This window comes from Oncorhynchus tshawytscha, linkage group LG10 (assembly GCF_018296145.1).
Source record: "Oncorhynchus tshawytscha isolate Ot180627B linkage group LG10, Otsh_v2.0, whole genome shotgun sequence".
Classification (NCBI taxonomy): domain Eukaryota; kingdom Metazoa; phylum Chordata; class Actinopteri; order Salmoniformes; family Salmonidae; genus Oncorhynchus; species Oncorhynchus tshawytscha.
In genome coordinates, this window is record NC_056438.1 from 52,900,344 (window position 1) to 52,927,397 (window position 27,054).

General features: G+C 44.2%; 1 protein-coding gene across 18 annotated transcripts in view; it reads left to right on the top strand.

Moving 5' to 3' along the window:
- Positions 1-27,054, top strand: part of LOC112259592 (disco-interacting protein 2 homolog C) — a 255,580-nt gene that overhangs the window by 141,770 nt on the left and 86,756 nt on the right. For 11 of the 18 annotated variants that reach the window (XM_042328721.1, XM_042328723.1, XM_042328722.1 and 8 more), the window contains 4 exons: positions 10,892-11,002; positions 15,499-15,651; positions 21,511-21,726; positions 23,122-23,295. In XM_042328721.1, coding sequence (XP_042184655.1) covers positions 10,892-11,002; positions 15,499-15,651; positions 21,511-21,726; positions 23,122-23,295 — 654 coding nt within the window. The remainder of the gene's footprint in view (positions 1-10,891; positions 11,003-15,498; positions 15,652-21,510; positions 21,727-23,121; positions 23,296-27,054) is intronic. The other 7 variants (XM_042328725.1, XM_042328735.1, XM_042328734.1 and 4 more) reach the window with 4 other exon arrangements.

Sequence of the window (27,054 nt, forward strand, 5' to 3'; positions counted from 1 at the left end):
GGTGGTAGAGGGTACCAATTTTTGATAATCAATGTATGGACGCAGGCTATTGTCATTCTTTCCCACAAAGAATCCTGCGCCAGCAGGAGCACAGAATAACAAATGCTCCCAACAGCCAGATAGTCCTCTGTACTCCTCCATGGCCTTGGTCTCAGGACCAGACAGGGTATATAGCCAGCTTTGAGGCGGTGTGGTGGCCGGGAGGAGGTCAATAGGACGATGGACAATGGGAGGTAGCAAAGCCTTGCTGAAAGAAAAAAAAAAACTTGAAAAACCTCTAGATGAGTTCAGTAGGTATACTTAGTTCTGATACCAGGGTAGCATCCATGAAACGCATCTGCCCCAGAGTCAATGAGCACCCGGAGAGACTTAGACGGGTCTACCCACAGTAATAAAATTAGTTTTTGGTAATGGGAGTTAAACGGTTCCCAGTCAGGCTCACCAGTGTAGCCTGCATGAATGTTCCCTAGGCGATACTCTAGCTCTTTCCAGTTGCATAGTTTCCGGTGTATCCGACTCATCCGACGTCAATGATTCTTGAGGGAGCTCGGGTGGCCTCGGATCCCCTTGGGGGAAAAAGCCTTCGGGGACTTCCGGATTCCTTCGGAGGTGAGCGAGCTGCAGCGGATGAGCGAGTGTGAAATAGGCCAGACCCCCTCTCCCTCCTGTATTCCCGTAGACTTCCATCAATCCTAATGGTGAGGGCAATGAGGGAGTCGAGGTCCCCCGGTAACTCCTGAGTAGCTAGCTCATCTTTTATCACCTCTGATAATTTGTGAAGGAAAGAATTGAATAAGGACTCTGGATTCCAGGCACTCTTGGTGGCCAACATGCAAAGGACTACAGCGTAGTCTGCCACACTATGGGAGTCTTGGCCTAATTCAAGTAGTTCAGGCCGATTCTCTCCCGGATAATGGAGAATCGAAAACCTTCCTCACCTCTGCCATGAAGACCTCCAGATCACATCAAATAGTGGATTGTTTCTCCCAAACTGCCATAGCCCAGGAGAGCGCCCTTCCTGACATTAGCATAATAATATACGCCATCTTTGACCGGTCAGAAGTTTGCTGCAGCTCAAAAATGTGGGAACACTGAGAAAGAAAGAACCCTGGCAGGATCCCCAGAATATCGCTCCGGAGGTGGTAAGTGCGGTTCTTGGGTAGCCGGTGTAGGCTGTACAAACCCACCACTAATAGTAAAGGTTATTGGGTGGTCTCAGAGGTGGCAGGCTTGCCTATGAGCTAACTCACTGATTCGCTCCATAATAGCCTTGAGCCCTTGGTCGTGGCGTTCCATCAGGGAACGAAGCCCTTCCAAAAGGTCCAGCAATAGCTCCTCATGCCTCCCAATGGTGGCTCCCTGCAGGGAGACAGCGTGGCGGAGCTGGTCTAAGTCTGCTGGGTCTGTCATGGCCAGTTTGTACTATAAGGGCTCAGGGTGAGACCCAGATGCAGACACGGGAGGCAGATGGTTCGAGTCTCTGATAGTTATTATAATCCAAAGGGCAGGCAAGAGAATGGTAGTAGACAGTCAAAAGATCATAAACAAGGTCATAGTCCAGGAGGTACAGAGTGGCAGGCAGGCTCGAGGTCAGACAGGCGGGTTCAGAGTCAAGGGTCAAAACCGGGAGGACTAGCAAAAGAGAGAAGAAAAAGCAGGAGCACGGAAAAACGAACTGACAACAGACAAACAGGGAACACTGGAATAAATACCCAGGGACTAATGGGCAAAACGGGTGACACCTGGAGGTGGGTGGAGACAATCACAAATACAGGTGAAACGGATCAGGGTGTGACACTAGTCTAAAGAAGGCCAGTTTTATTGCTCAGAACAACAGTTTTCAGCTGTGCTGACATAATTGCAAAAGGGTTTTCTAATGGTCAATTAGCCTTTTAAAATGATAAACTTGGATTAGCTAACACAACGTGACATTGGAACACAGGAGTGATGGTTGCTGATAATGGGCCTCTTTACGGCTATGTAGATATGTAAAGCTCGTCGTTGGAAGGAGGAGACCAAGGTGCAGCGTGGTAGGCGTACATCTTTCTTTTATTGATGACACCGAGAAAAAAACAAATACAAAACGAAACGCACAGTTCTGTTGGGCTGGAAAGCAACAGTACAAAAACAAGATCCCACAAACTAAGGTGGAAAAAAGGCGGCCTAAGTATGATTCCCAATCAGAGACAACGATAGACAGCTGCCTCTGATTGGGAACCATACCTGGCCAACAATGAAACAGACAACATAGTTTGCCCACCGTAGTCACACCCTGACCTAACCACATGGAGAATTAAAATATCTAATGTCAGGGCGTGACAAGATATTTCATAAATCTGCCGCTTCCATTTACAACATTAACAATGTCTACATTGTATTTTTGATCAGTTTGTTATTTTAATGCACCAAAAATGTGCTTTTCTTTTAAAAACAAAGACATTTTTAAGTGACCCCAACCTTTTGAATGGTGGTGTAAATCAAACACACAGGGAATTTACTGAATGGTTGCCTCCCAAATGGCACAATATCCCTGGTCGAAAGTAGTGAGCTTAGTAGGGAATAAGGTGGCATGTGGTACTCAAGCTATGTCTGAAACTAGCCAAGTGTGTAAAAAAACTTTCTCGTCTAAAAGGTGCCCCCATGTCCACTCATTGTGCTTGTAAAGAGACATGCATAATGAACATGAGGTCCTCCTTTACACACAACCTCCTGTAGCTCGTCACATTATGGCCCTCTGAACACAAGACCTGCCCAGTTAAATGTTGTATTATAGTGCTGTAAAATCTGTCATCCAAAATGGAGCCATTCCATTCCCCACAAACCTACTGCTGTTGGTGGATGTCAATGTTCTAATCTGCGTCCCAAATGGCCCTATAGGCTCTAGTCAAAAGTACATACTGTAGGGAAGGGTGCCATTTGAGAGACGGGCAGATCTGTCCATTACACAATTGTGAGATGATCTGAACGCCTGCTCTGTAGCACTGTATAGCATTGCTCTGTGTGAGCCTAGCTCCCAGCCTCTCTCCCAGCCCTATTCACCCTCTACGGGGCGGCTGCTGAAAACCAATCGTATTACAGAAATATAATGGGCCGTTAAAATGTCATGGCCGGGGCGAGACGGTGCCAGACACGTAAAGTGCCTTAGATTATTATTATTATTATTACAAGGGTAATATATTCAAGCACCATCACAGGGCTTAATTTGACAGTGGATGTACGGTCGGTCTGAAATGGCTCCCAGATGAAACACTCCTTCACCACCCTCTTACCTACTGTTACTCGGGAATCTAATAACCACTAGTAAACTCTGCTGGCTACCACTGCATAACCATTAGAAAGGTCAGTTGAGTGTCATGCGGATGCCTGGCTTGTGACACGGGTTGCAGAATTCCGGCAGCTTTCCCAAAATTCCCAGGTTCTCTAGAAATCCTGGTTGGAAGATGCACAGAATCAGCAGGGAATAAACAGGTAATCCTTAATGCACCAACCAGGATTTTCAGGAAAACCTGGACTTTTTGGGAAAGTTTAGTAATCCTAGTTGGTCCTCAAATGCGGCCTGGCATTCTCATCACACTTGTCTCCAAGTCAATAAAAGGCTGAGCTAGCAGCCAGTTACACCAGTAGTGGGATGGTTGTTTCCTCTGAGTCTCTAGCCCAGTGAACCACAGTGAGTCTGAAGTCTGAGCACATACATAAAACAGATACTGTACTGGTCTCAAGTGAATCTAATATTGATTTGTGGAAGTGGAGGTCCAGGACAAACATACTTACTGTAAGTGGTTGTAAAATAATCAGGGGATTCCCCACAACTAGGTTAAATTAGGACTACAGTATCAGAGCGAGTTATTCCAAGAAATGCGTGCCTTTGTTGATATTTGAAGTATAAATTGTGCACACATTCCATGTTTAAAAGCCTAATATATTAAGTGCATTTTAATATAGACCACATGGAAAATGTAAAAAAAAATATTGTGGCAAAATTCCGCCAGCGTTTTGACATGTGCATCCTGTTACTTCAAAGATTTGAACCCATTTAATTCAAATGTTTATCCAAGTTTTCACGGTCATTGTAAAGCTCTAGTTGTTATTTTGTTGCTTTAAACAGTAATCTCTGAAGATTATGCAATTTATTTAATGTGGCCAGTTATTAATTTTAAGGTCAAAGAACCCTGTCACACATGTTAAGGTCAACCCTGTTACGGGAAGTGAACTAGTGTTTTAATATGGTAAACTATTTATTTGCAAAAAATAAAAAACATTGTACATGTAGTAATCAAATCCTAGTGTAAAAGCAGGTAAGCTGGTTCTACTCTTTTTGGTAATTTTCTGGTGTTTTGTGGAAAACTGAGCAAGTCGAGCGTAGCATGTCAACCCTGTTACCCATAGGCAAGCTAGAAATGTTTTAAAAAGGTAAAAGTTTTGGTGACGCTAGCATTCAATTTTCCCTCCCTGTTGGACACGACAAGCTTCCATTCCCGTCACAAGTGTATTTATGGCTGATTTAAGATGTTGTCAACCCCTTGTCAATCACCCCTTACATTTCTGGGAATTGGCCTATATGGATAGGGCTACATTTACATGTTTCTTACAGAAGAAATATGAAAAGCATATGCATAACCATGGTAGCAATTAAAAGGGAATATTTTGGAGATTATGGGAACATTTGTGGACTAACGGTGAGGACACAACAGTTCACCTGACACAAGACTGAAGCCAAATATTACGGTGTTGATTTTGTGCATTTTTTACTGTACTTTTCACCACATATGTTAACGAAATCTGAAAATATTCTGGTTGCAGTCAGTAGTATCAGAATATTCCTGAAAAATGTTAGTTTTCAACCATATACACTATATATACAAAAGTATGTGGACACCCCTTGAAATTAGTGGACGTGGCTATTTCAGCCACATCCGTTGCTGAATGCAATCTCCATAGACAAATAATGTCAGTCGAATGGCCTTACTGAAGAGCTCAGTGACTGTCAACGTGGCACCGTCATAGGATGCCGCCTTTCCAACTAGTCAGTTCATCAAATGTCTGCCCTGTTACAGCTGCCCCGGTCAACTGTAAGTGCTGTTATTGTGAAGTGGAAACGTCTAGGAGCAATAACTGCCGCGAAGTGGTAGGCCACACAAGCTCACAGAACGGGCTTGCCGAGTGTTGAAGCGCATGGCGCGTAAAAAATTGTATGTCCTCAGTTGAACCCTGACCTCAACATCATCGAACATCTTTGGAATGAATTGCAACGCTGACTGCGAGCCAGGCCTAATCGCCCAACATCAGTGCCCGACCTCACTAATGCTCTTGTGGCTGAATATAAGCAAGTCCCCGCATCAATGTTCCTACATCTAGTGGCAAGCCTTCCCAGAAGGAGGGAGGCTATTATATCGGCAAAGGGGGGACCACCTCCATATTAATGCCCATGATTTTGGAATGAAATGTTTGACATGCAAGTGTCCACATACTTTTGGTCATGTAGTGTATAAGGTGCTTTTTGCAGTTTTCCTAGCTGTGCCGTTAGGGATCTAGCGTAAGCACACTTGTGGTTGTATCATTTGGAACGCGACCCCGCATCCCTGCCGTTACTGTTTATGCAATCCGAAAACAGTCCATTTATAAATCGCAATCTGGGTCAGGTGGGCATTATTTGAAATTGTTCTATTGTCAATGTAATGAAACAGCAGGGAGCAGGTCTCGAACCCTCGACCTTCGAACCCGAGGTCCGGCGCGCTATCGACTGTGCCGCAAAAGCATGCTCGTGCGGCAGGGTCGATTTCCGTGCTTATAAACCCAGGGTCGCTACACTACTCCCTCCTTTCAAAGAGCGCGTCCTCGCGCTAGCTTGCGACTCTACGTCTTACAGGAACGCGCTCACCGGCAGGGTCGATTTCCACGCTTATAAACCCAGGGTCGCTACACCAACATGGCTAGCTAAATTATCAAATTAATCTTCGTGTTAGGCTTTCACAAGGCAATTCAGAGAAACTGGACGTTATTTTGGTGTGCATATCAAATTTATTTATATAGCCCTTCGTACATCAGCTGATATCTCAAAGTGCTGTACAGAAACCCAGCCTAAAACCCCAAACAGCAAGCAATGCAGGTGTAGAAGCACGGTGGCTAGGAAGAACTCCCTAGAAAGGCCAAAACCTAGGAAGAAACCTAGAGAGGAACCAGGCTATGAAGGGTGGCCAGTCATCTTCTGGCTGTGCCGGGTGGAGATTATAACAGAACATGGCCAAGATGTTCAAATGTTCAAAAATGACCAGCATTAGCAAATAATAATAATCACAGTTGTTGTCGAGGGTGCAGCAAGTCAGCAGCTCAGGAGTAAATGTCAGTTGGCTTTTCATAGCCGATCACGAAGAGTATCTCTACCGCTCCTGCTGTCTCTAGAGAGTTGAAAACGGCAGATCTGGGACAGGTAGCATGTCCGGTGAACAGGTCAGGGTTCCATAGCCGCAGGCAGAACAGTTGAAACTGGAGCAGCAGCACGGCCAGGTGGACTGGGGACAGCAAGGAGTCATCATGCCAAGTAGTCCTGAGGCATGGTCCTAGGGCTCAGGTCCTCCGAGAGAAAGAGAATTGAGAGAGCATACTTCAATTCACACAGGACACCGGATAAGACAGGAGAAGTACTCCGGATATAACAAACTGGAAGGATATAGCCCCCCGACACAAACTACTGCAGCATAAATACTGGAGGCTGAGACGGGAGGGGTCAGGAGACACTGTGGCCCCATCCGATGATACCCCTGGACAGGGCCAAACAGGCAGGATATAACCCCACCCACTTTGCCAAAGCACAGCCCCCACACCACTAGAGGGATATCTTCAACCACCAACTTACCATCCTGAGACAAGTCCGAGTATAGCCCACAAAGATCTCCGCCACGGCACAACCCAAGGGGGGGCGCCAACCCAGACAGGAAGATCGCGTCAGTGACTCAACCCACTCAAGTGACGCACCCCTCCTAGGGACGCCATGAAAGCGCACCTGTAAGCCAGTGACTCAGCCCCTGTAATAGGGTTAGAGGCAGAGAATCCCGGTGGAGAGAAGGGAACCGGCCAGGCAGAGACAGCAAGGGCGGTTCGTGGCTCCAGAGCCTTTCTGTTCACCTTCACACTCCTTGGCCAGACTACAGTCAATCATATGACCCACTAAAGAGATTAGTCTTCAGTAAAGACTTAAAGGTTGAGACCGAGACTGCGTTTCTCACATGGGTAGGCAGACCATTCCATAAAAATGGAGCTCTATAGGAGAAAGCCCTGCCTCCAGCTGTTTGCTTAGAAATTCTAGGGACAATTAGGAGGCCTGCATCTTGTGACCGTAGTGTAGCTATGTACGGCAGGACCAAATCAGAATGATAGGTAGGAGCAAGCCCATGTACTGCCTTGTATGTTAGCAGTAAAACCTAGAAATCAGCCTTTGCCCCAACAGGAAGCCAGTGTAGGGAGGCATGCACTGGAGTAATATGATCACATTTTTTGGTTCTAGTCAGGATTCTAGCAGGCGTATTTAACACTAACTGCATAGGAAGGAGTCAGGTGTGCGTTCCGCAGTGAATTCTCCTCACAACAGACAAACGGGCTCATTATGTTCAGAACAACCCAGGGTATAACGCCATGTCATCTTGTAACTGTACGTCACACATAGTAATGATGAACGTTGACACGATATATGATATGAGTTTTATGATATGAAATGTGAAGTGCACATTTGGACCCACAGGTGTTTTGCTTGCTTGTATGACATCAAAGCCGTATTTATTATAATCCTCAATGTCCCATATTTTACAGAGTCCTTGTTTACAGCATTTCCCTCATTCAAACAATAAAAAATGAGCAAAAGTTGCCCAATTAGCGGGAGAGAAGGGCATCTTCTTGTCGTGCGCCGTGATCAAGTTCAGAACGGGTCAAAATCCATACAAAGCTTATCAGTGTCCAACTATGCCATTTTAAACCTATATATTGGTACAAGTGTAAAGGTCTACTATGCACTTACTATTAGTGATGCACCAATATGACATTTGTGGCCGATACTGATATCCAATGTTTTCCTTGCCAAAAACAACGATACCAACGTTATTTACAATTTTAGCAGCCTTTTAGCATTCTAGTAGTTAGACCGCTGCGTCCATGTGTGTTGTTAACTAAGGCACTGCATCTCAGGGCAAGAGGCGTCACTACAGTCCCTGGTTCGAATCCAGGCTGTATCACATCCGGCCGTGATTGGGAGTCCCATAGGTCGGCGCACAACTGGCCCAGCGTCGTCTGGGTTTGGCCGGTGTAGGCTGTCATTGTAAATAAGAATTAACTTAGTTATTACACATTGATTACGCTCACTCGTATTTCATGTCACAACGATTCATCGATACGTATGCTATGATGCTGGTAAAGTTGTCTCGTGCACCTACAGTTTAGGTCATAAAAAAGAAAATCTAGCCAGCTCATAGATGCAAACAATGTTCTTCCCCAAAAACATAGCAAAAAGACAGCTGTTTCAGTAGCTATATAGTTTGCTAGCTAACTATATAGCTAGGTGTCATATAAAATAACCCTAATTTATAAGACTGTTCTTATTTTATTAATGGTGGTCAGACCATCTATGTGAAGCTAGCCACAATAGTGGACTTTGTGGTTAGCCTTTAAAATAAAAGTATGTAATTGACAGTAATGCAAACCAGTCATACAAACCAGTCGCGAAAGCAAACATCACCCACGACAGAGAACGGTTGATTGTCAAGGCCAATGAATTCCATTATCTTGGCATTAATGGATTTTGCCTTTTGAGTTGTCTGCTGAAATTGTCTTAGTCTTTCAAATGACTGCTGGACTTGACTGCTCAATCCACACAGCAGACGTTGTGGGCTAGGTTAGGAATGCTGTGTTGCACGTGTAGCGCCACATTTTTCCGTGGCGTCATTACGTCATGTACCTACGTTATAGAGGTATACACGTCAGCTTTGGCATCGGTTTTGCACATCGGCGTTAGACTTGATACCCATGTCGGCATTTTTATCTAATATCGGCCGACTCATTCACCGATTTTTATATTGTGCATACCTACCTACTAAAGTATTTTTATTTATGGGAAAACATGTTTTTATTAAGTTGACCATGTGCACTTCATGACAATGTTAAAATTAGGTGAAACAATGTTTTTTTTTTCACTAAGTGAATTGGTAGAACGACCCTGTTCATGCGTGTGTATTGCCATTTAGAACACCAGCAACAAACCTTCTATCTAGCCTCGACTCGAGCCATTCCAGGATTACAAAGTGATGCCTGGCAGTGCAAGACTACCCTATCTAAACAGTTGACATCTATATAGTGCAGGTTGAAAAAGCACGGTCTTCGCCACCATGTCTGTGTCCCATCTCTGTGTATTACAGGTAGTTCTAATCCAAACCTTATTATAGATGACTCCCCTAAGGGGGGGTTACATTTCACATGGGCTTTGACAAATTCTTCATGCTACAATTTTGGAGCTTAAAATACCTTCAGAAGTCTTTAACAATCTATGTATTTTGTTACTATTGAGGTCACAGACTCCTCCATCGAGCCTCTTATTGAATGTAGCATATTTCCCTGTGAAAGGTGGACAGGACCAGATGAGACTGATTGATTTCCTTTAAGGTGTGCGTGTATGTGGATGAGTGTTCTCTGTGCTTGTCAATCTGCAGTAGAAAGGGGGAATGGGATCATCGATTTATCATACGTCTCTGGTAAACCAAGGGTCACTATGGCAGAGTAGAAAGTAATCCACTTTTTAGGGCATTTGCCTAGAGTATTACAAATGGCTGCATTGCTCAAGCTCCTGCCTCGAGCTTTGGTGTTGAGGACTGAGGTGATTATTTCATTGTTTCTTTGTTGTGAACATGTGATTTACCTTCTAGGGTTGGGCTGTAATGAAGACTACAGAGATTTAGTCTAAAGACATCGTAGAGTCAGTCGTAGATCACTAGCTTTGTGTTCTCTAGCTAGCAGACTGTCTGCAACAGTGGAATACTAGCAAACACTTGTTTCAGGGTTACTGTTGGGTGTTTGCTGTGTTTCGGTGCGTGTCCATGGCATAGGGAATAGGATTCCATTTGGGACGCAAAATGAGAGGCTGAGTGAACCAGTCACCTGATGGATTTAATAGGAAATAGAGTTAATTGAGGGGACTCTCCGTTTAAAAGGAGCGTAACAATACCAGACTTGAATAATGTCCATGGATGTCTGTGGAGAAATAAAGTTGTGCTCGCCAGAACAAATAATACTGATACTGAGTTTAACAATGTAGATGCAGACTGTATAGTGTATTCATTTCCCTCTATTTTTCATTATCTATTCATTTCCTCTTTATACTATACAGTACACCACTATATGCTCATAATATAATCTATAATAGGCTAGTATCTGCTGTGCAAAGAAGAGAGAACCTGGTACACAGCAGTGTGTTTAGATCCAGGTGGTGGTTTTGGCAGGAGCAACTTCGACCCATCCAAAAACATGTGTAAAAACTCTGGGCTCCCGAGTGGCGCAGCGGTCTAAGGCACTGCATCTCAGTGCTCGGGGCGTCACTACAGACACCCTGGTTCGATTCCAGGCTGTATCACAACGGGCTGTGATTGGGAGTCCCATAGGGCGGTGCGCAATTGGCCCAGCGTCGTCCGGGTTTGGCCGGGGTAGGCTGTCATTGTAAATAAGCATTTGTTCTCCCCTGACTTGCCTAATTAAAGGTGAAATAAAAAAACAAAGGGCATACTAGAGTCTGCAGTGTTCTGTCTGTTCCACCCATAGGAAAGGCCTCTGTACTCTAGTACCAGTTGCTGTGGTGATTGTGGTCTGGCCAGGCTGTGCTTTAGGTAACTCGGTCCTTGCCTTCTCCCCCCCACCCCAGGGATGGACCCCTCTGTGCCCCACGAGAGGAGAACCCCCGTCACTCCTGGCTCCTCCTCTCGCTACCACCGCCGCCGCTCCTCTGGCTCCCGGGACGAACGCTACAGATCAGGTAGGACAATGACACCTTTCAACATCACACAAAAACTCCAAACAACAATAAATATGCATTTGTATCAACTCCCTCTTACTGCCAAGAGTTGCTGAATTTCCTTTTTACTTCAGTTGGCATCTTGATTGGAAAGCGAGGTAGTGGCAGTTTCTTTCCCTCAACCCAAACAGTAGCACAAACCTCAAAATCCTGTTATATAGTTTGTAGTTATTGCCAGTTACTATAGTAATGGAGCTCTATAATTTTACCACTAAATAAAATGTCTAGGTTTGTGGTAACATAATAAACTCGGATTACCAAATGCTTTGTTTTTATCAAGTCAAATTTGAATACAACCTTACAGTGAAATGCTTACTTACTAGTCCTTAACCAACAATGCAGTTTTAAGATAATCTCACTCTTAATGCTAATAGCTCAGATTTTTTTTTTTTTTTATCCATTCATGTTTATCACTCTTATTTATTTTAGACCAATGAACCACTTATGCTATTACCAGCTCAACAGCTTGCTTCATTAGTAGTCACCCCCCTCTCTCTTGCTCTTTTTTCTCTCTCATACAAATGACCCTGCTTCAACATACCAGCCACAGATTCTGGCACTGTGCTCCAGCCTCATTTTAGAAACACATTGATTGTGTCTCAAATGTCACCCTAATCCCTATATGGTGCACTACTTTTGACCAGAGCTCTGCTACACATTATGTAGAGAATAGGGTGCCATGTGAAACACACACAGAACCAGCTTGGCAACAGTCCTAACTGTAGTCCAGTTGGCAACCACGACTACAGTCTGTAGTGCCAGAATCTGCCAAGCACCCATAGAAAACCTGCATTTGATTTACTGGTGTGACACAATACCCATTGTAACATAGCAGTACTATAGTCTATGAAAACTGGACCAATGGGTTGGGGTTGAATCATGGGTTTTGTTGTTTTGATGCTCTTAATTTAAAAAAATCTGTAATAGCCCATTATCTGGCTGAACACAATGATCTCACATTAAGCCCCAGTTGTCTGAGGACATTATTCAGACCCAGCCATAGAGGGAGCAGCCAATAGACACAGAGGTCCCAAAAATACAGCCCTATAAAAACAGGATCCATGTTGAATTAAAGAATACCTGACAACCAACAAGGCTTTGCATGCATCCCAAATGGTACCATATTACCTATATAGTGCACTCGTTTTGACTTTTGACCAGAGCCCTATGGGCTAAAAGTAGTGCACTATAAAGGGAATATGACTTGGGTTGCATCTCAAATGGCACCCTTACTATATAGTGCACTATTTTTGACCACAAGTAGTGCACTATAAAGGGAATATTATATAGTGCACTATAAAGTGAATATGTGCCATTTGGGATACAAATGTAGTCTGTTCTCAATGGCCATTACTAAACAGGTCCACTAAAGCATCATGACATAAAGGGTGTAGGTTACTGGCAATTGTTTTTCCTCACTAGAACCAAGCTATTTCTTTGGTAAGATGAATTAACTTAGTGTGAGATGTCTTACTTTTTGTGAGCAGTCAGAGGTGGAGTCCCCAGTGTACAAGACTCACTTTGAGAGGAGCAGCAGTGGACAATTTAGCTTCTTACTGTACATAGTTGTGGCCAAAAGTTTTGAGAATGACATAAATATTAATTTCCACAAAGTTTGCTGCTTCAGTGTCTTTAGATATTTTTGTCAGATATTACTATGGAATACTGAAGTATAATTACAAGCATTTCATAAGTGTCAAAGGCTTTTATTGACAATTACATGAAGTTGATGCAAAGAGTCAATATTTGCAGTGTTGACCCTTCTTTTTCAAGACCTCTGCAATCCGCCCTGGCATGCTGTCAATTAACTTCTGGGCCACAGCCTGACTGATGGTCCACCCGCCTCTTGAGGATTGACCACAAGTTCTCAAAGGGATTAAGGTCTGGGGAGTTTCCTGGCCATATACCCCAAAGAAATCAATGTTTTGTTTCCCGAGCCACTTAGTTATCACTTTTGCCTTATGGCAAAGGCATTGTTCATCACCAAACTGTTTTTGGATGGTTGGGAGAAGTGGCTCTCGGAGGATGTGTTGGTACCATTCTTTATTCATGGCTGTGTTGTGACTGAGCTCAATCCCTTGGCTGAGAAGCAACCCCACACATGAATGGTCTCAGGATCATTTACTGTTGGCATGACTCAGGACTGATGGTAGCCTTTTCCAGACAAGCTTTTTTCTGGATGCCCCAACCAATCGGAAAGGGGATTCATCAGAGAAAATTACTTTACCCCAGTCCTCAGCAGTCCAATCCCTGTACCTTTTGCAGAATATCAGTCTGTCCCTGATGTTTTTCCTGGAGATAAGTGGCTTTTTTGCTGCCCTTCGTGACACCTTGGCCATCCTCAAAGTCTTCGCCTCACTGTGCGTGCAGATACACGCACACCTGCTGCCATTGCTGAACAAGCTCTGTACTGGTGGTGCCCCGATCCCGCAGCTGAATCAACTTTAGGAGACGGTCCTGGCGCTTGTTGGACTTTCTTGGACGCCTTCTTCACAACAATTGAACCGCCCTCGAAGTTCTTGATGATCCAATAAATGGTTGATTTAGGTGCAATCTTACTGGCAGCAATATCCTTGCCTGTGAAACCCTTTTTGTGCAAAGCAATGATGACGGCACATGTTTCCTTGCAGGTATCTGTGGTTGACAGAGGAAGAACAATGATTCCAAGCACCACACTCATTTTCAAATCAAATCAAATTTTATTTGTCACATACACATGGTTAGCAGATGTTAATGCGAGTGTAGCGAAATGCTTGTGCTTCTAGTTCCGACAATGCAGTAATAACGAACAAGTAATCTAACTAACAATTCCAAAAAACTACTGTCTCATACACAGTGTAAGGGGATAAAGAATATGTACATAAGGATATATGAATGAGTGATGGTACAGAGCAGCATAGGCAAGATACAGTAGATGATATCGAGTACAGTATATACATATGAGATGAGTATGTAAACCAAGTGGCATAGTTAAAGTGGCTAGTGATACATGTATTACATAAGGATGCAGTCGATGATATAGAGTACAGTATCTACGTATGCATATGAGATGAATAATGTAGGGTAAGTAACATTATATAAGGTAGCATTGTTTAAAGTGGCTAGTGATATATTTACATCATTTCCCATCAATTCCCATTATTAAAGTGGCTGGAGTAGAGTCAGTGTCATTGACAGTGTGTTGGCAGTAGCCACTCAATGTTAGTGGTGGCTGTTTAACAGTCTGATGGCCTTGAGATAGAAGCTGTTTTTCAGTCTCTCGGTCCCAGCTTTGATGCACCTGTACTGACCTCGCCTTCTGGATGACAGCGGGGTGAACAGGCAGTGGCTCGGGTGGTTGATGTCCTTGATGATCTTTATGGCCTTCCTGTAGCATCGGGTGGTGTAGGTGTCCTGGAGGGCAGGTAGTTTGCCCCCGGTGATGCGTTGTGCAGACCTCACTACCCTCTGGAGAGCCTTACGGTTGAGGGCGGTGCAGTTGCCATACCAGGCGGTGATACAGCCCGCCAGGACTGCGTTTGTGCATCTGTAGAAGTTTGTGAGTGCTTTTGGTGACAAGCCGAATTTCTTCAGCCTCCTGAGGTTGAAGAGGCGCTGCTGCGCCTTCCTCACGATGCTGTCTGTGTGAGTGGACCAATTCAGTTTGTCTGTGATGTGTATGCCGAGGAACTTAAAACTTGCTACCCTCTCCACTACTGATTTTGAAGCTTCCAGTCTGTTATTGGAACTCAATCAGCATGACAGAGTGATCTCCAGCCTTGTCCTCATCAACACTCACACCTGTGTTAACGAGAGAATCACTGACATGATGTCAGCTGGTCCTTTTGTGGCAGGGCTGAAATGCAGTGGAAATGTTTTTCCACTGCATTTCAGGGGGATTCAGTTCATTTCAAGGGGGATTCAGTTCATTTGCATGGCAAATAGGGACTTTGCAATGAATTGCAATTTATCTGATCACTCTTCATAACATTCTGGAGTATATGCAAATTGCCATCATACAAACTGAGGCAGCAGACTTTGACACAAATATAAATTTTCATTCTCAAAACCTTTGGCCACGTCTGTACACTGGATCTTCTGAAGTCATCAATGCCTGGAGTAATTGTTACAGCCCAATCTTCCATGATTTAAAAAAGTGGCTACAGGCAATGGAATTGTTCTTAGATTGTTAGATTTTTTGGGGGGCCGGTTTCCCGGACACACAACGATTTCCCGGTCTAGTGGGCATGTTTAAAAGGCATGTTCAATAGAGATTATCTATTGAAAGTGTTAATTAGTCCAAGACTAGGTTTAATCTGTGTCTGGGGAAACCATGGTGTTTAGTAAAATATAGCATACACCTTGCACTATTTTCACTGAATTTAGTTACATTTCACTTAAGTGTTTCCAGAATAAAGATGAAATCTGAGTTCGTGACACCAGGTCTTCCAACATGTCCGTCCTGCTGTGTGTTGCAGATGTCCACACAGAGGCTGTGCAGGCGGCTCTGGCCAAACAGAAGGAGCGTGGTAAGATGGCAGTACCCATGCCCTCCAAGCGCCGCTCCCTGGTCGTGCAGTCCTCCATGGATGCCTACACTCCCCCAGGTGAGGAACATATAGGACTCCAAGGTAATGTCATAGCTGCCTGGGACTACCTCACTTTGTGTGTGTGTGTACGCTTGAATATGGGTGTAGGGTTGATTGGAGGTATCCCGGTTCCTGGGATTTACTGCCAAAAACCACTCCCCTTTTCTGTGAGAAACCTGTAAATGATATGAACAGCATGGTGTAAAATGGAACTGTTATATTATATGTGATGTCTAAATATGTCTTCTCTACGGCCTCTGCATGATGAATTAACGCTCAGGGTGGGGACAGACATCCCCTCTCAGTATGGACCACAGTTCACAATGCATGTAGCCCTAACATCTCATCATGGTAACTTTTTTCCTTGCGACTGGTTTTTGCTGCAGCATACCCTCTGATATAGTAATATAAAGACCGAATGTGCGTCTAATTTACACATCTCCATCTGGATTTTGGGGGTCACCTTGTTTAAAAAAAATGTAATTGTTTTATTGCAGCTGCAGAACTTTAAAACAGCCTTTCACTCGAATATCTTTGCTTTAAATCAGTGCAAGCGCGAGCACTCTGTCAACTCCATTCAAATTGTATCCAAAATAGATCATCCTGTTCTAGAATGATACTGGGTAAAGCCCTGTATGTATGTAATGTGTGTGTGTGTATGATGTCCAAGCCTACCTCTATCAGGTAATGAATTCAATGCAGTATTAGCCTTATATTTAGCTAATTAATGATGGGTTATGCATAATAAGCTTCTAACTTATAACCGCTGACTCTTACACAATACCCACGCACCTGTACTCCACTTGCCTCTACTTAAATAACACTCGTTAGCGCTTGGAGTCCCATGCAGGAAAATCTGTACTAGAATAGCTTGCTGGACATGATTTCTGTAGCATTTCTTACACCAATGGACTATTTGAAGAGGGACACAAGCTATTTTTACTGAATGTTAAATACAGCAGCCAATAGAACTCACGCGTAGTTTTGAAAGACGAGCGAACACGCGACAGCGGTAAGCTATTTATTCAGACACATAATCATTCAATCTTTGTGTAGAGAAGTGAAAGCCTTTTGCGTCAGGAGAATGATGAAGACGAGGACAACTAAACATTTCATTTAACTGTTGAAAGCGAGGAAGGAATGAAGCAACAATAGAGAGAGAAAGAGGTAGGCAGGCTAATAAAATTAGGGGAAATATTATGAAAGGTGTATATATGCGTCAGACAACTAATTATACAAATAGGCCCTATTATATTTCAATATTAAAATCAAATTCGCTAGCCTATAACTTTGTACGCCGCGTGTGCTGCACCAGAATCACATGTTCTCTTCTGCTTTATCATAATACAAAACAGTGCAGTATGATACATTCAACAAGATTAGCCTACTGGAGCTAGTTTCATTTATTTACCCAAGCGGGCATATAGCTAGCTACGTCTATGGGCTTTTGTATTTCTGTCGTGCGTAATGTGCAGTAGCCTGTATCTTATATATGTATTGGGTAATGGCGCAATCATCTGGTCTTTTTTTGGGCTTGGGCTCATAAAATGTATTTAATATATGGCTCATATGCCAGCAGCCTGCCCCCTATTTCTTGATGGGCTGTAATTACAACGGAATGAGTCCATTTGAAAGTGTGAAGTGTGATTGACGTTAAAGTATGGTTATGTTGTCTCTTGATTCGTTTTTTGGGGGATCGTATCCATTAGATACAGTACAATAGGGCTTCAACACATCACTTTAAATCTTCAGTCTCCTACTATTTTACCACTAGAGTTGATGGCACTCCAGACAGTCTTAGATAAAACGTCCCCAGTCTGTCAATGGAGCAGATGAACTGGGGAAGAGAGAAGCCAATATTGACATGGTGTCATAGATGACCATGGGAGTGGTTAAGTCACTCTGAAACTGTTACTCATGCTAGCTAAAAACAGCTGACTGACGAGCTGCCATTTTGATAATTATGATTGCCATCCATTTCAGTCACCTCTCTCAGACCCTTGGCTAACATAAGACAGCTGAACCACAGGCTTAGGTTTGCATCACAAATGGCACCATGTTCTCTATATCGTGCACTACTTTTGACCAGGGCCCATAGGACTAAAGTAGTGCACTATCACTATTATGCTCCGCTTATAGGAGGAATATGGTTAATACTAGCTAGCTGAAAGGTATAGCTAATTTCTCCCTTTGCCATATCCCACTAACCAACATATGTGCTGTCTGTGCTACAACAACATGTAGACATAATCACTTGTCATATACTGCACTGTAGAGCTGTAAGAATGTAACAGCTAGATTGTAGCATGGGCCCCACCCAGCCAGAGGTTTATGGAGTGGAGAGTATCTTTATGAGAGAGCGGTGTTAAGTAGCCATTATCACATTTGCATTAGGGCTGAAGGCTAGGGCTGAAGGCTGGGACCGAGGCGTCTACAGGGATTCATTTACTGAACACGCACCACACACACCACGCAGGAAATCACGACAGGCACATTTTCAGATGATTCCAAATGAGCAGGCAGGCAGAGTTCTTATAAGTCAGAGCGAACAGCCCCTTGAGGGAGAAGGAACAGTGACACAGCACTCACGGTGTGTTGGTGCCTGACTGCCTGCGAGGCTGGGGCGTTCAGGGACACTAGAGCCACTCACGGTGTGTTGGTGCCTGACTGCCTGCGAGGCTGGGGCGTTCAGGGACACTAGAGCCACTCACGGCGTGTTGGTGCCTGACTGCCTGCGAGGCTGGGGGCATTCAGGGACACCAGAGCCACTCACACACATCGTATCATGCAAGGCAAGCAGCCTTATTCCACTGAAGCACAGCCTGCCAATGGCAATTAGAATATGGACTCCTTGTCTTCTAGTCTGTCTTTCTAATTAATTAGTATCGTGATTAGTATGACCCTATTTTTGTGTGTTTGTTTTTTTTGTACATGGATTTGTCCCGAGATGGGTCTCTATTCCTTGTGTAGTGCACTACATAGGGAATAGGGTACCATTTGGCTCGCAGCCTGTGTCTGTCTCAGGGCGCCATCTCCTGTGTGTTGTGGAGATCAGAGGAAATGCACTGTTTCTGTGTGTAACGTGCTGATAATGATGAGTGGCAGTGCATACAGCACATTACAATGTAATCAGCTGTGACTGTTACTGAGGGACAAACAAAAAAGAAAAGCAACTGCCTCTATTCCCTGTGTGTGTGTGTGTGTGTGTGTGTGTGTGTGTGTGTGTGTGTGTGTGTGTGTGGTACCTTATCTCAGCAGTCAAAGCCCAATCAATTTAATTAACATGAAATTAGCACAGGACCGGCTACAAAGAGTTTTCGTCCGTCATCTCAATCAAATACTGACGTCCAATACTAGATTAGGATTAGGATTGGAATGGTCACTAATCCAGCTACATGAATTGGTTTTCCCGAATAGGATGCCATATCGGATATATGCACTCACACACGCACGTACGTACGCACGCACGTACACACACCCGCCCATGTCCTTATACTGAGGTCCTCTGATGTCTGGCTTCTTAGAATCATTACATGTATTGAGGATCCCTAGAGGGCTTAGTCTTCAGGGGCTCATCAGAGACTTCCTGTGTGTGTGCGCGCACATCTGGATGTGTGTGTAATATGATTAGGTGGTTGCCTGGCAGCAGTGTATTTTTGCCGTCAAGTGGTGCTGGCCATATACACACAGCCTCTGAGAAGCTTTCCTGCCTTGCAATCTAGCACTGCTCTACATGAGACTGTCACTCAGACTGTAGAGGCCCAGACTAAAACAGTAAAAACTGGAGCTAGCATCCAGAAATGGTGGCACTGTCAACAACTGTAGCAGATGGGTTAGTTCGCCACATATTATCCACATGCCATATTAGTCCACTGTAAAACAATGCGCTTGAAGGAGGATTTTGAATTTCACCAATGAGGAACAAACGGCCACAACAAAGCATCACTAAGAGCTGAGACCTGGAGGGCAAGTTGCAGCAGTTCCTTTTTAAGAGCAGCATGGCAGGGCGGCAGCTCTCAGATAGGGCTGTCAGGGGACCATTGTGCCACGCCACACGGCTGCTCTCTTATCTGTCCCAGTGTCAACAACGCAGGAGAGCCCAGGTGTGAACGGACTGAAAGCTGTCACTGACACTGCCCTGACAACACCACCAGCCAGCCAATTAAAGAGTGCTGTATGACACACTGCTGGCCAATCAAATGTCAGGCTGTTTCCCGGCCAATGGCGGGGCTGGGCTGTGTTGTTAATCTGCTCTTTCTCCTGTGTTTGTGCAGGCAGGGTAGGCAGAAGGAGAGCGGATGGAACCCTGGTGACCTGAAGGGTGTTGGAGCCGGTATTCACTGCAGGCTGGAGGAGACCTCCCTTAGCCCAGCAAAGGTTACCGTCTCTCCCACTGCTGTCACTGGCAAAGACAGTGTGTCAGCTCCTCAGTGTCAGAGAGAGGCTCACAGACATACTGAGGACTAGACTAGATAACAAACAAAAAATTCTCAGACATTTTACTGGCCAAAAATATATATATTATATTTTATGTGCACTCATAAAACCTATTAAGTTAATGTAGGCTTTTTATGTTTTTTTGCTGATTTCTATTTTCCCAGAATTTATCACGTTACATTTTTATATTCAACATTTTGCCCATGCAGATTTGACATTTACTAGAAAAGGTCAACCGGTTCAAGGCTGCTGTATTGTTGGCTAACTTAAGTAGATAAGGTGCTAAGCTGAAGTGTAATTGGAGGACTGTATACACACACACACACACCCGAGAGAGAGCCAGGCCCATCCTGTTGTTGATCTCTCTCAGTAGGTCACTCTACAGTGCACCTGGTTCTTAAATGGCTCGTCATGATCCAGCCTCTCTCCCTCTGTTTGTTCGTCTCATCCCTCAGACAGACACCCTCCGCTGGCCCCCGGCAGACAGCCCTGTCCTGTCGCAGTATGCAAAATAAAGCACACAAAGAAACCCACTCCCTCATCCCCAGACTCAGCCACTGACTGGCTAGGGTTTAAAAACATCCCTGAGTGGAGAGTAGTGATATTAGCTCAGTAGGAGTGACAGTGTTTGGGCTGAGACGGTCTGTGTTGCAGTGGATTTGGGTGCATGAAAGTGAGTCAGCCTAATGATGTGAGGTGCAGGGCTGTGAGGGCTATAGGGGAAGGGCTCTTCGTGACTGAGTCTGATACAGTGGATGGAAGCCATTCTCCCCCTCACTGTCATGATCAGGTTTCTGTCAACTCTGATTTGCATGCGTTCTGTGGAGTGTACCTGTAGCCTACAGGTAGGGAGCAGGGTATCTACCAGGCTTTCGCCTCACCTTCGGTATGAAAGCCTGTGGAAGTTCTTGTCAGGAGGAGGCTAAAAGGAGGGTATCCAAGCTATTTGACCCTCCCAACAATTGGTATAGGCACATTCAAACAGGTGGAGATTCGAAACCGAAAGCCAATAATTTACTATGGTGCCCACATCGGGTAGTGTCATTATATATATATATATATATATATATATATATATATACACATATACACACACACAAAAATGCTTACTCTGAATAATTCTGAAGAGGGATGGATGTGGTTATTTTTGAAAAATTGCTTCTACTCACAGCCCATCATCACAGTTCCACTCATACCTATAACCCCAGGCTCTGGAGAACAACGTGCGAGAGGGCCTGGAAGCTGATGCTAGTGGAGGGGTTATGCTATGGGGGAAAGGACATCTCCTTGTGGCATAGCCTGAGTTTCTCTGTTGTGCAAATGTCTGACATTGACAATGACATGCAGGTGTGTGGTTGTGTGTGCATATGTACGTGTGTTCATGTGTTTCTACCTGCCGTTGTAGACCCCCCCTCTCTTTCTAATTCCCCTCTCCGTCTCGGCTCTTCTCCCCCCTCTCTCCAGACACGTCGTCGGGCTCGGAGGGCGAGGGCTCCATGCAGGGTGAAGGCACACCAACCTCCAGCCAGAGCAGCATCAACATGGAGAACTGGATCAGCCGAGCCATCCACGGCTCCACCACCTCCTCCACCACCTCCTCCTCTTCCACTCAGAGTGGAGGGAGCGGGGCAGCCAGCCGGCTAGCAGACGTCATGGGCCAGACGCACCTCGGTAAGTCAGGTAAACCGCCCTTCAACTATAACCTACACACATCTATCTACCTCTGTGTGTTTGTCTTGTTGGCTTTCTAACTCGATACCCCCAGTGGGTGTGTGTGTGTGGGTGCTGTTGATATCACCCCTCACCCATCCTGTTCCAACCCCTAAGGCATGCAGCCACAACACTAGCCTGCGCTTCCAGTGTTACTCTCTATGAATTGCATGCTTAGCCTCTTTCCCCTGACAGAGGTGACCTTCTAGACTTAGTTAACCCCCTAGGATAGTTGTATGGCCAGTGCATAATACATAAACAATTCAAAATAGTGAAAAAGAATTGTTGTAGCCTATTTACTCCCTATGTAGATAAACTATATAAAATATATAGGACTGGAGGGCTGTCACCATGAAGTACCACTGTTGTCTGTGTAGACTGTTCCAGTGGCTAGTCTGTTTTCATGCTGCTGACACAGTTTAAATGCCACCAGAGACAGCAGACAGTCAGCCCCCTGCCAGGTGGACAGCGCTCGTAGACAGTTAGGACTAGGAGACAGACCATCATAGCTATTTGGCCCTATTATGATCTACAAATGTCAAACTGTGGGAGCTCCCTGAAGACAATTTAGAGAGGCATATCTGTTGACCAGAGCTTGTTGTAGGTCCATTCATACCAACAAGCACATGAGTAACTTTCTCACCAGTCGTTGGTGTTCAGAGGCGTTTCCATGACAATCAGCTTACACACATAGCTGTTTTGTTGTCACAACATGGTGTGCGTGTGTGTGTGTGTGTGTGTGTGTGTGTGTGTGTGTGTGTGTGTGTGTGTGTCAGACTTGACTGACTGTAGTGTATTCTAGGCCTGCTCTCTCTCTGCTAGGTGTGTTATTGAAGAGGAGGATATCCTTTCCTGTGTGTGACGGTTACGACTCTGTTTTCCTCTTCGCTCCTGTTTTGAGGCCAAAACAAACCAGCTCCCCAGTGTATGTGTGCTGGCTTTTTAAAAGGCTGAAGGAAAAGCATTTTCCGTCTTCCCTTCATCCCCCTCTCCCGCCCTCCCTCCTCCCTCCCCTCCCATTAGTGTGGTTCTGCCTGCCCGTGTAGATAAGTTGCTTTTCTCCATGCCCCTTACCGCGACCGTTATCCATGGGTCCGTCCCAAATGGCACCCTATTCCCTGTATAGTTCACTACTTTTCACCAGAACCCTATGGGCCCTGGTCAAAAGTAGTGCACTATAAATGTAATAGGGGACCATTTGGGACGAAGACCGTATTTTCCATCTCTCCATATCGCTGATGCCTCTTTTGCTGAGAGACACTGCAGAGAGGCCTTCCTCCATCTGGGTGCAGTAGTGCCTTTGTTTTGGCTCTGTGTGGTTGCCGTAGTCTGGATTTAAGGTTCTGGTTTTCCCCTCACATGCAGGGCCCATTGCTCACCTCTCTCTGAAGAGGAAAACTAGGAAGGTCCTGGGTCCTCCGGCCCCAGTCACAGTAGAGAATGGGAACACAGGTCCAGGTCCTGTGGTGCGCCGGTCTTGTGAGTTTGGATCAGGTGGATCAGAGCTCGTCTGGCAACAGCCCCCTCTGGAGAAGCAGGGTCAGTATCCCACTATCCCAGACCACCGTGCGGTGGTGCAGTCAGTGCCCCCCTGCCTTCGCCTCCCTGCCCTGCTCTGACCCAGCCCCCATTTGCTTTGTTATGATCAAGTGTGGCGTTCATTGACGAAGTGGTGTGTCCCTTGCTCTTATTTACAGTTGTGTGAAAAGATGGGAGATAGAAGAGAAGTGATGCTAACCCATGGTTAGCTTTGGCTAATGAGTGCTGTGATCGCATGAAGCAGTGTGTTATACTTTCATGCTTGTGAATGAGAGCCAAGATGCTGATGGAAAATCAACAATAATAATACAGGGAAACGGTAAGGTCTGGAAAGCAGTGTATTTGACAAAAATGGCACCCTACTTCCTATATAGTGTACTACTTGTGACCAGGGCCGACAGGGTTCTAGTCAAAGTAGTGCATATGTAGGGGATCTGGTGCTATTTGGGATGCAAACAAAACATGTTTTTGTTGCTTTCATGGCTGTGAAACATTTGTTTAAATGGTGAGAAATACATTTGTTTGCTTGGCAAGATAAGAGTGTTCAAGAATGCTTTTCATCTCTGACACAGAGCAGACGGATGGTTGCTCCAGTTACGTGGAGGTGGTGCTTGCTGCAAAATGTATTCTGTCTGCTTTTAGACACTTCTCTGCCCTCCCAATCTTCCACATGGATACAGACATTCATGTTGGCAGTGTACACTTTACATCTGAACTTTAGGCAGGTGCCACATTGTTTTAAGTAGTCTGTTTTAAAATGCCCTGTGCAGTTTACTTTTTGGTGCCAAAACTCTGCTGGATGCTTTAAAGAACCCACTGAACCAGCATTGAAGAATGCGTTGATTGAACCCATCTGTTATCCCATCAGTCACTATTCTGCAGGGAGAGTGAATTATTGAAATGAGTTGTTTATATCCAAACGACAAAAGAAAATAATCACCAGGTGGAAGTAGATGGGATGTTCTGAAAACAAAGGCTTGGTCCACACTCTAATCAACTATTAGTTAACATCTGAGAACACCACAGAAACCATTAACACATTTCTGGAAGGATTCCCACTCCTAATGGAATCAAGTGCCGTCTATGGTTTGCAGTTTATGCTTGCGTTCCGGGGCAATTACAGTACATTGCATGACGCGCCTATCCATACGTTACTAGATACAGTATGGCAACGCGGCCTATGTGACGACCCATAGGGATTCCATTGCAGTACAGTGTGTACCTCTGCCCCTGCTGAGGTGTATTCCCTATCTCATTAGTATTCCTCTAGGTGTTGTGCTGTAAAGGAGAGATTCGTCAAATGAAATGTATTCGTCACACGCTGCGTAGACAACCGGTGTAGACAAACAAACAGTGAAATGCTTACTTACCGGTCCTTTTCCAACAATACAGAGTTAAAGATGAGGTATAAAATACTAATAGTGACACTGTGAATAATGAGTAGAAAACGACATGGCTATATACCGGGAGTAGAAAATAACATGGCTATGTACCGGGAGTAGAAAATAACATAGCTATGTACCGGGAGTAGAAAACGACATGGCTATATACCGGGAGTAGAAAATAACATGGCTATGTACCGGGAGTAGAAAATGACATGGCTATGTACCAGGAGTAGAAAATGACATAGCTATGTACCGGGAGTAGAAAATAACATGGCTATATACCGGGAGTAGAAAATAACATGGCTATATATAGGGAGTAGAAAATAACATGGCTATGTACCGGGAGTAGAAAATAACATGGCTATATATAGGGAGTAGAAAATAACATGGCTATATATAGGGAGTAGAAAATAACATGGCTATGTATAGGGAGTAGAAAATAACATGGCTATGTATAGGGAGTAGAAAATAACATGGCTATATATAGGGAGTAGAAAATAACATGGCTGTGAATAGGGAGTAGAAAATAACATGGCTGTGTATAGGGAGTAGAAAATAACATGGCTATGTATAGGGAGTAGAAAATAACATGGCTATGTATAGGGAGTAGAAAATAACATGGCTATGTACCGGGAGTAGAAAATAACATGGCTATATATAGGGAGTAGAAAATAACATGGCTATATATAGGGAGTAGAAAATAACATGGCTATGTATAGGGAGTAGAAAATAACATGGCTATATATAGGGAGTAGAAAATAACATGGCTATGTATAGGGAGTAGAAAATAACATGGCTGTGTATAGGGAGTAGAAAATAACATGGCTATGTATAGGGAGTAGAAAATAACTTGGCTATATATAGGGAGTAGAAAATATCATGGCTATGTATAGGGAGTAGAAAATAACATGGCTATATATAGGGAGTAGAAAATATCATGGCTATGTATAGGGAGTAGAAAAATAACATGGCTATGTATAGGGAGTATGAAAATAACATGGCTGTGTATAGGGAGTAGAAAATAACATGGCTATATACAGGGAGTAGCAAATAACATGGCTATGTATAGGGAGTATGAAAATAACATGGCTATGTATAGGGAGTAGAAAATAACATGGCTATGTATAGGGAATAGAAAATAACATGGCTATGTATGGGGAGTAGACAATAACATGGCTGTGTATAGGGAGTATGAAAATAACATGGCTATGTATAGGGAGTAGAAAATAACATGGCTATGTATAGGGAGTAGAAAATAACATGGCTGTGAATAGGGAGTAGAAAATAACATGGCTATGTATAGGGAGTAGAAAATAACATGGCTATGTATAGGGAGTATGAAAATAACATGGCTATGTATAGGGAGTAGAAAATAACATGGCTATGTATAGGGAGTAGAAAATAACATGGCTATGTATAGGGAGTATGAAAATAACATGGCTATGTATAGGGAGTAGAAAATAACATGGCTATGTATAGGGAGTAGACAATAACATGGCTATGTATAGGGAGTAGAAAATAACATGGCTATGTATAGGGAGTATGAAAATAACATGGCTATGTATAGGGAGTAGAAAATAACATGGCTATGTATGGGGAGTAGACAATAACATGGCTATGTATGGGGAGTAGACAATAACATGGCTATGTATGGGGAGTAGAAAACGACAAGGCTATACAGTGGGGCAAAAAAGTATTTAGTCAGCCACCAATTGTGCAAGTTCTCCCTATTAAAAAGATGAGGCCTGTAATTTTCATCATAGGTACACTTCAACTAAATGAGAAGGAAAAAAATCCAGAAAATCACATTGTAGGTTTTTTAATGAATTTATTTGCAAATTATGGTGGAAAATAAGTATTTGGTCAATAACAAATGTTTATCTCAATACTTTGTTATATACCCTTTGTTGGCAATGAGGTCAAATGTTTTCTGTAAGTCTTCACAAGGTTTTCACACACTGTTGCTGGTATTTTGGCCCATTCCTCCATGCAGATCTCCTCTAGAGCAGTGATGTTTTGGGGCTGTTGCTGGGCAACACGGACTTTCAACTCCCTCCAAAGATTTTCTATGGGGTTGAGATCTGGAGACTGGCTAGGCCACTCCAGGACCTTGAAATGCTTCTTACGAAGCCACTCCTTCTTTGCCCGGGCAGTGTGTTTGGGATCATTGTCATGCTGAAAGACCCAGCCACGTTTCATCTTCAATGCCCTTGCTGATGGAAGGAGGTTTTCAATCAAAATCTCACGATACATGGCCCCATTCATTCTTACCTTTACACGGATCAGTCGTCCTGGTCCCTTTGCAGAAAAACAGCCCCAAAGCATGAGGTTTCCACCCCCATGCTTCACAGTAGGTATGGTGTTCTTTGGATGC